Here is a 10,107-nt window from a genome sequence, read left to right on the forward strand (position 1 = left end):
AAGAAATCACTCTCAACTTCACTGGAGTCACTGGAGTCCAGCTTATCTTTCAAGTAGGGCATTTGATCCTCCAAGAACACCACATCCCTACTCACCACCACCTTCTGCCTACCAGGCTCAATACACCAGAGCCTATACCCCTTAACACCCCTCTGATATCCCAGCAAGATACATTTCAGAGCCCTAGCTTCAAGCTTACTTTGCCTAGCATGAGCATAGGCTGCACACCCAAACACCTTGTATTTTGAGTAGTCACTATGAGCTCCATACCACATGTAATCAGGAGTTTCAGATTTCAGGGCAGTAGATGGGCATTTATTGATGAGATAGGCTGCTGTATACACCGCCTCTCCCCAGAACCTGCTGCTCAAACCAGAACCAAGAAGCAGGCACCTCACCCTCTCTAGGATAGTCCTATTCATCCTCTCCACAACACCATTTTGCTGGGGATTACCAGGAACAGTACGGTGCCTCTTCATACCCTTCTCTTTGCAAAATATATCAAATTCAGCAGACAAGAATTCCAAGCCATTGTCAGTTCTTAAACATTTAACACTCCTTCCTTTCTCTAGCTCCACCTCCTTACACCATATCTTGAACTTAGTGAGTGTTTCAGATTTTTCCTTAAGAATATATACCCACAACTTCCTTGTATAGTCATCAATGATAGCTAGATAATACTTTCCTCCACCAATTGAACACACCGGTGAAGGCCCCCAAAGATCACTATGTATGTAGTCTAAAGGGGCTGTAGAAGAGTGAATACCTGTAGGATAGGGTGCCTTCTTTGCTTTTCCAAGTATACACTGCTCACAGGGGTCCATCTTGTTGAAATCTCCAGAGATCAGGCCCTTCTTGATGAGTTCTTTCAAGCTTCCTTCTGCTGGATGGCCCAGCCTCTTGTGCCATAGCATTAGGGAATCATCTGACACAGCATTGCTTTCTCCATCAACAGCCTTAGCCTTCAAATAATAGAGAATATGCTCTCTGTCAGCCTCCATCATCACTGCATCTCCAGATTTCACAAACAATTTTCCTTGACTCATTAATATAGTGAACCCCCTCTGCTCCAGCATTCCCAATGAGATGAGGTTCCTCTTCACTTCTGGAATATACCTCACCCCAGTCAGGATCTTCACAGAGCCATCTTGTAGGCTTAGCTTCACCTTCCCTATCCCTTTTATCTGACAAGTATGATTATTTCCAAGAACAACCGTACCCGATGCTTCTTGAAGATCATGAAACCAACTTCTATTGGGGCACATATGGAAGCTGCACCCCGAGTCCATTATCCACCTGTGACTGACCCCACTGTCACTAATATTCATAAGTTGAGCCGGGGGATCAGCACTCTCCACACAATCAGATTGGTTGTGTCCCTCAGAGGCCATCTTTCTCTTCCATGCATGACAATCTTTCTTCAAATGTCCAGGTTTCTTGCACCAATAGCAAGCTCTGGTTTCCTTCTGAGCATCAGAACTTGAGGGTTTAGGGCCCTCAAACTTCTTCTTGAAGTTCTGCTTCTTGAACTTCTTCACATTCACGGCCTCTGCAGCTTGAACATTGGAGCTTGCAGAGCCTCTGTTGGCTGTCTTCTGGAGTTCTTTGGCCATCAAGGCTGAATAGACTTCTGCATAGGTGATAGGTTTATCTCTTCCATAGATAATTGCATCACTTAACTGGTCATACGAGCTAGGCAAGGCATTCAATGTGAGAATGGCCTTATCCTCATCTGAAATCTTGACATCAACAGATCCCAGGTCATCAATGATCTTGTTGAACTCCTCTAGCTGCTCAATGATGGACCTATCTCCAGAAAAACTATAGGCATACAGCCTCTTCTTGAGATACAGCCGGTTAGCCAAGGATTTGGCCAAGTAAACTTCATCCAACTTGTCCAAGATCTCCACCGCAGTCTTGGCTTCTTGAACATCCCTCAAGACCTTATCTCCAAGGCACAGAATCACTGCAGAATGTGCCTTGAGCTGCATCTCCTCCATCTTTGCCTGAGCTTTATCATCAAGCACTGGAGCCTTTCCTTTCTCCTCTGGTTTTGCAAGAACTGCGGCCAAGCCTTGTTGAATCAAAACCGCCTTCATCTTCATCTTCCACAGGCTATAATCATTCTTGCCTGTGAACTTTTCTGCATCAAGCCTTGCTGCCATCTCTGAAACCGTTTGATCCTCTGCAAATCAGCTTCAATATCCCTTCCCGCAGACGGCGCCACTTGTTGGGATTCGCACACACAAGGCTTTCACACACTCAAGAAGATCACACACACACTCACTGTTGTATGAGATCACACAATGCAGAAACACACACACTCACACTTTGAGTATTGAAGATGATAATCTTGGAGAGAAACTGGAAAACTCTTTATTGATTAAACTCCTAAACTACATACACGGTTTTTGAGCTATTTAAAGCTCTACAATCAAGTAGCAACTGCTACTAACTAATTACAACAAGAATCAAGAAAACAAGAAGAATAACCGCTACATCTCAGCTAACTAACTGCTGCTCCAACGGCTAGTTTCTCTAGGTTGCTTCTTCCTTCTCGGCTCAAGACCGAACTCCCTTCTCGGCTCAAGACCGAACTCCCTTCTCGGCTCAAGACCGAACTCCCTTCTCGGCTCAAGACCGAACTCCCTTCTCGGCTTAAAAACCGAACTCCCTTCTCGGCTAGTTCCAGCTCAAAGCCGAGCTTCCTTCTTCTGCCTTCTCGGCTAGTTCCAGCTCAAAGCCGAGCTTCCTTCTTCTGCCTTCTTCTCCCAACTGAAATGAGCACTCCATTATTACACATAAAATTAAATTTTGTTACCTTAGTGATCAAACAGACTTTCATCACTTCTCTATTGACGCTTTGTATAGCTTTTGTCTCCATTGTCCCGGCTGATCTATTCTCACTTTTTCTCTTTGCTGGAACTTTCACAGTAAAAGGAAATATTCCTATCTTGCCATCAAATAACACTTCACCATTATCTGCAAAAATTGGCCTCGAAACAGCACACGAAAACATTATTTTCTTTATGTAATTTTTGTTTTTGCACATTCTATGTGGCTTTTCTTCTCCGGGTGCCAAATAAAATCTGTGACTTGATCTTGTCATGTAGAACCACTTCTCATCAATATGTATTGTGTTGTGCATGTTTCTAAACCTCATTACATTGAGCATTCTGTCAAGCTCTATAGATTCAAGTGTAAATCTCAAGCGTAACAGTTTGTTAGGGGCTGTTAAATTCGGCTTAATGGCTGATGTATGAGCTCTAATTAGACCCTGAATTACCCACCTTCCGACAGTAGATTTCGAGCACCCCAAACCAACGGCAAGTCGCCTAATTGTACCTCTTTTTGTGTAATGTAGACTAGACAACAAGTTCAAATCAAGAGTAACACGTTTAGAATTGTTTCTAAATTTCTTACCACTAGCTAATTTCACTGCTTTGCCTTCGTCTTGTTATTTTTTTGAAGCAGTCCAATACCGATTGACGGTTCGTCGGGACAGTGAGAACTTGCGTTGAGTGTCCTTGAAGATGCCCCGAGATGGTGTGCGTCAACACAAGCCCCCAGGATAATATGGATGACAAGATTATTTTTTTTTGTGTGGAAGACTCCTTTTTGCCCACCATGACTTCCTTTAAATCTGCTGTCATTTTAGTGTTAGTGTTAGGAAGCAATTTAATGTTCAGAAACTATTTATAGATATTGCCTCATCTATTGTTGAATTCTGCCGCCAACTTGAAATGTTTCAAAATGAAATGAATGAAATCCTCTATTGTTAAATCTGCCGCAAAGTTGAAATTTCCAAAATTGAATTAATGGATATGCCGCCAAGTTAAATTCAGGTTTTATATTCCATGTCTAATTTAAATTCACATAATTTTACACTGTATGTAATTTTTGAATTTATTGTTTTTCACACTTTAATTAAATGAAAAATCAAATGGACAATATTGAAAACTACAATCATGTTTTCCGTTTTGATAACTCATTAACTTAGAAATTGACAAAATCATTTCCAAAATTTCAAAATTTTTGATCCAGCATATCATTAATGAAAAAATTCGATGATATTGTCAATATTTAATTGTGTATTTTGAGAATTTCTCTCTCTTACTTAAAACTTCCAATTATATTTTTTCTCTCTTACTTTATTTCTCTCTCTTACTTTATTTCTCTCTCATACTTAAAACACCCACCAACCTTTTCTCTTTCTACTTAAACATCTTAAATAAAGCTTGATTAACACTTTTATAAAAATTAATACTTTTTCCGTCCACAAAAAATAATTTAATTTTATTATTTTAGGATGTCCATAAAATAGTCTCATTTACATAAATGGAAAGTTTCTCTCTCATACTTTACCTATTTTTTTCTCTAATTTTCTTACTTTGCCTACTTTTTTTATTCCCTCTTACTTTATCAATTTCTTAATAAAATTTGTGTCATCCGCGCCACAAATAAGACTATTTTTGTGAACGGGGGGAGTAATTATTAATTAAAATCAACACACAAGATATAATACATGAAAATGTTTGCCACCACCAATATATATTGAATTGTGCCTTCCCTCAAAAGAATCCTAAGAGGTAAGAAAAAGCAATTGATCTTTTGATTTCTCACTAGGTTGACATTTTGAATAAAGTGTTTCACATTTGCAAAAGCATCCAAAGTAGTGTGTGAGAGAGTTGTCAATAAATTTTATTAGTTATGTTTTATAAAGTATTACATTGTGGGTGATTAGTGGATGCTTTGATGAATAAATTGATGAAACGATATAAACAAATTGGAACAGTGAGGTATATTAATATGTAACTGAAACTTATCGTAAATAAATACTAATAAGTTTAAACGAGACACATAATTGACTTCTATGGCTCAATGATAAATCTATCAGTATCCAAGTTAATAACACAATGCAAAAAAATGGTGTGACCCTGATCGCCAGATCATTATTATTTCAGAGAATCTTTTTAATTACATAGTAATATAGTTCAGGGTAAAACTATAATAATTTAATTTAATTTAATGAAATAAAAATATTGGGTGTGGGCCACAATATGGGTCAGGCCCACTTGTTAATGTCCCCATATCGCAATCTGATTGCATGATTTAGCAAAATTAAAGACAAAAGTGCTAATCGCTTGCAGCCAAAAAGCACTAAAAGCGTGTTCCTCTCTAGAGAGATAAGTTGTGCTATTTGAAACCCCACCATCCACCTGTCTTCCTCTTTCTTAAATTTTCCATGACTTTGCTTCCATTTTACATCTCCCTTTCTCTCTCATGCACATATATGATAAGAAACACAAATTGTAATTCATACATATTTCAAGGAATAGACAGAGGAGAGAGTGGGGCCATGTTTTTGAAATAATAGTTAGTTGTAAAGGTGAAGAAGAGCCAAGAGGGAATGGTAGATAACAAGAAAAGAAAAACTTTATGGTAGTAATAATAATAGCATAAAATCATGGTATAATACTTTGCCTGCCATCATTATGAGTGATACCAAAGATTATGAATTTTATTTGTCAACCTTGGCATAAATGGAACAAAAAGTAAACCCATTAATATTATAGTTGAGAGTGACTCTTCAAGTTATCAACCCATCCAACATTCTAGCTCCCAACCCCCTAATTGCATTTTTTTAATTTATTTACTAACTTACTATATTTTTCCCATAAAAGATTAACAATAGTTCAAGGAATGTGATCATAGTGACTCGAACTAACAGTGTAGGAGTAGTTATATAGAAGGAAGGTGTGTATTCATCCCACACCTACATGGCAAAGTTATCTAATCCATTTTTGTAATTTTTTTCTAAATTTCTTGTTTTCATTTAATTTTAGGGAGGGGGGGGGGGTACGTTATAGACTAAGTACAAAGGGAAATCTTTTCTAATTTGGTACAATTATGAGAACAAGTAGTTTACATTTAATAAATTACCAATCTTATACTCCATTAGAGAATTAGATCCATGCTTATTTTGAGTTGGGATGGAGGAGGGGTGATGTTTGATCATTATATCTTTTTGTTACAAGATTCGATATCGTATCATTCAAGGGCAGACACATGTGGAGAGAGGGTAGGGCTTTAGCCCCTAATGAATTTATATTTTTAATTTTTTCTTTATAAATTTTATATTTTTTTCATAATTTATACATATAATTATACTAAAGCCCTTGTTAGTAATTTAAATCACATATAAAATTGTTTTCAAATAATATTTTAAAAATATAGCCCTTATTAATGCTCATTTCTGCGTCCGCCCTGGTATCATTCGTTGTTTCCAAATAGAGTTATTGAACAAAAGATTGGTAAAAACATGTTTGGTAATATGATTTCATTATACTATTATTTATTCACAGCTACCAATTAAATATTTCAAACACATGGGGGACCTCTAATGTCACTATATACTGCATAAATAGCAATAGAATAAAATATGAAAAATAAAGGAAAATTTGAGAAGGAAAAATATCCCAACAAACAAATATAGTGGTCAAGGAGAATCACACGTAGCAACAAATAGATTGTTTTTTTTTTATGATTATTCAATGAACCATGGGTGGAATGAAGAAGACAAGAGAATGCATGTTTCAATGAGACAAAATCCAAGGACAACATGGGATGTTTATTTAAGCAAACTTGAAATGATTCAAGAGAAGAAAACATAGGGAATATTTATAGATAACATATTACTACTATAATAAATAGCAAAAGTGAAGTAATTGTGGCTGTGTTGATAATTTTGAAGTTGGTATCCTATCTATACCCTTTGAATTTGGTTTGATTGAGAGATAATTGGCATATCATGTTTGTTTGAATAAGACACACAACACACTATCATTATCTTTCACACTTTGGTCAACATCTCAAAACTAATCATACAAATAATAAATCACACCCCAAAAATTACGACGCAAAAATTAGAAGTATTTGTCGTTTAATGAAGTTGACACTTTTCTTCACGAGTTTCAGTTAATAAATAGGAAATAACTACAACTTTGCTTTAAATATGGATATTTCGATATAAGTTTGATTTTTCACCTTATTGGGCTTAGCTAGGCCTATTTGAGGAAATATAGGTAAAGTAATTCGGCCCATATTGGAACTTTGTTACTTGCTGAGGCCCATTTTTATAAAACCAACGCTCTTGTTGAGGTCCATTTATTTGAGTAAAGTCTTGTGACGTTCAATCATACCAAACTTATTTTAAAATTTATCAAGGCATTGTTTAGGCAATATCTTGTGGTGCTCGATTTTACCAAACTTATTTTAGAATTTTTACCATGATATTTGAACAAAGTCTTGTTGCGTTCAATCATGCCAAGCTTATTTTAAAGCTTGTCAAGGCATTATTTAAGCAATGTCTCTAGGAGTGATCAAATTGGATTGTCAATTCAGAGAGATCAAATTGGTTTAAGCCACACTATAAGTGACATGTTGCTCATATAGATATGTAATTTCATGTTCAACCGAACAAGGGAATTTAGGCAAGAGTGACACATCTAGAGAGGGAAAAGCTTGAGTTGCATCAATGCTCGAATAAAAATAAACATGAAACTGGCACAGCAACCTGAAATTCACATTCTGCTGAAACGCTCCCTACAAAAACCTATAACTGAATGTACACACGAAACTATGACTTAAATATCTATGAACCATCATCTTAATGAATCTGCCAAATTCACACGAGATAGTTTCGACAGAGCTACTTTCGTTTCTACCTGTTTAAGCTACATCTTCTGAGGGCACTCTTTGGGGGACAGCTTTTTCACCGTTGAGGTTGATACTGTCGTGATATTTCTCGCTAGACTCAACATCTTTCTTCTTCAGGTTGTCGTTTTTTTTCTGGAATCGACCCCCGTTTCCCCGAGCTCGCCTCAGTGCATGCAAGTGCCGAGATTCATGCAAATATGGCTGCAAGAATAATCAATTATGAGAAATGCCTTATAGCTAAAAGGAAAAAGGGTTATACATCAAACTACTACGAGAATTAATGCAATGATGGCATAACTCATTGATACCTTTCGAGGCTTGGATAGTTTATTTTCTGATTCAGCCTTAGCACGAGATTGGCGACGACGCAAGATGCCATGATATTGCTTTGCATTAACAAAGACAGGCTCCTCAACTGCTTCTGTGGGCAATGGCACACCAGCTTGCTGAATTCCCATCAATTGCAAATGTACCTGAATTAAGTGGGGATTTAGAACACTCGGGAACTTCTGTTATGAAAAGGAGACGAGCATAACAAGTACCATAGGCTGCGCAGGATAAGGTTGCGCTGGATAAGGCTGGGTTTCGTAAGGAGCAAATATACTCCTGTAGTACGGGTCAGGATAAGGGTAAGCTGTTTGCGCCTGCAAGTATCAAGAAAGTAGAGTTAAATACTTAACTAGCCTTTATCAACCATCAAGCAACATGGCTATTTGAACCAAAAATAACATCTTCAGAGGTTACACAGTTATATTCTACAAAGGGATCTCCTTAGATTCGAGAGAAACATGAAAAGTATTGTCCAGGAATACTATGACGATAGTGATGCAGCAGAGACACTAATGTATTCTGTAAGAGCATATAACAAAAAAAACAGATGCTGCTGCAATTCATACTCAGATGGTGATACTTTTACATTCAGTAATATATTCAAACTAATAAAAACCAATTAGCACAACTAACACCATATGTAATACCATTACATTTCCAACTCCAACTTGAGCAGGTGGTGCATAGGGCATTCCTGGTGATGCAATATCTGTAGCACACATCCCTTTTGCTGGAGACAAGGGTTGGAGGTAAGACTCTGTGTGGTTTTGTTGTTCATCAGCCTCACTATTATCTGACAATTATTCATATAACAAGAACTAGTAAGGAAGTCTAGACAGCGAATATAAAAACAGAGGGCATTAATGCATTATGAAGTAAGAGAGCGATAGCAATGGCAACACTGAGTTCAATCTTGCTTAGAAAAACTCAATTGGAAGATCCAAAAATATGAAGCACAAAACTGTTGAGTGCTTACTCTGCCTATCTAGATAAAGTTTTCCAAACGTCTCACCACCGCCCACTAATCGATGGATGCCGACATGCCGTTTTTGTATACAAACATACACCACCCAATCAATATACTTCAATAAACTGCAATAATTCCAAAGAAATGTCCTCTATGCTCTAATTTTTGATGAATTAAAACACTATAACCACCAAAACATACTACCAAAGAAAATAATAATTTCTTCACAGAAATTAACCTGAAAGGCTGTGAACGGAAGATGTCATAATGCTGAAAGATGCTCGCAGACCTGTAATGCAGAAACCAGAATCCAATCAATCACAATTAGGCGACTAAGAAGGAAATCAACATCCAAAAGGCATAAAATTTAAGATGAACTCAACGAAAGCTCAGCACAAACATACAGGCAATCTTCAGGAATTTCCAATCAATAATCAGCCCATCAGGATTTCAATCACATTGAATCGGCTCAATTGAGACCAGAATATTCCACTAAGATTGAGAAAATTCAGAATTAAATCCAATTAAAATCAGCCCCCTCCAATTCCAGTAACGCACCAAAGTCCAAACGGATAATAAAAAGGAGAATAGTTGTACAATAAAATCGAGAAATCGAAACTCAAAACAAAAAAATTGAAACGAAGGGGATTTTAGATTTGGTAGAATTGGAGAAGTGATAGTTAGGGTTTGAGATTACGAAAAGTTTTACCTGAGTGAAGGGAGCTCGATTTCACGGAGGTTGCTACACGACCTATAATTCTCTCTTCTCTCTCTCACCCACCTTACTTTCTCTCTCTAGCAATATATATTGCTGGAGCTTTTATTCTCTGCAGTTGAATGCAGATGGAAACTGTTGTCTCTATCCGAAGAGAGAGAAGCTAATGAGGCGTCGAATTTTCCGTTTTTACCACGGCATGCACTTTTGACTGCCACGCTGTAATTCTCCAATGCTATTTATATCCGGCGGTAATTTCGATATAAATAAAACTTTACTATTAGCCACAAATTCTTTTCTTTTAATTTAAACAGACAACACAAATAATCTTAGTAGAAGTATCTCATAACCATTATCTTGGAACACAATTTATATG

The 10,107-nt window shown here is 37.1% G+C and overlaps 1 protein-coding gene across 9 annotated transcripts; it reads right to left on the reverse strand.

Annotated features, from left to right (window-relative positions):
• Window positions 1–7,488: 7,488 nt before the first annotated feature.
• Window positions 7,489–9,879, reverse strand: LOC121742678 (nuclear transcription factor Y subunit A-7-like). 9 transcript variants are annotated; one of them, XM_042135892.1, is made up of 8 exons: window positions 9,726–9,878; window positions 9,421–9,508; window positions 9,255–9,305; window positions 9,026–9,070; window positions 8,697–8,842; window positions 8,262–8,363; window positions 8,028–8,192; window positions 7,489–7,920 (listed from the first exon to the last, which is right to left on the reverse strand). In XM_042135892.1, the coding sequence occupies exons 3-8, from the start codon at window positions 9,280–9,282 to the stop codon at window positions 7,732–7,734; spliced, it is 675 nt and encodes a 224-aa protein (XP_041991826.1). In that variant the 5' UTR covers window positions 9,283–9,305; window positions 9,421–9,508; window positions 9,726–9,878; the 3' UTR covers window positions 7,489–7,731. The 9 variants fall into 9 exon arrangements, with proteins under 9 accessions (XP_041991826.1, XP_041991833.1, XP_041991829.1 ...); XM_042135899.1 differs by having other exon boundaries at window positions 9,026–9,141; window positions 9,726–9,877; XM_042135895.1 differs by lacking the exon at window positions 9,421–9,508 and having other exon boundaries at window positions 8,028–8,165; window positions 8,703–8,842; window positions 9,726–9,879.
• Window positions 9,880–10,107: the final 228 nt, after the last annotated feature.

The sequence above is a fragment of the Salvia splendens genome, chromosome 7 (genome assembly GCF_004379255.2).
Source record: "Salvia splendens isolate huo1 chromosome 7, SspV2, whole genome shotgun sequence".
NCBI lineage: Eukaryota > Viridiplantae > Streptophyta > Magnoliopsida > Lamiales > Lamiaceae > Salvia > Salvia splendens.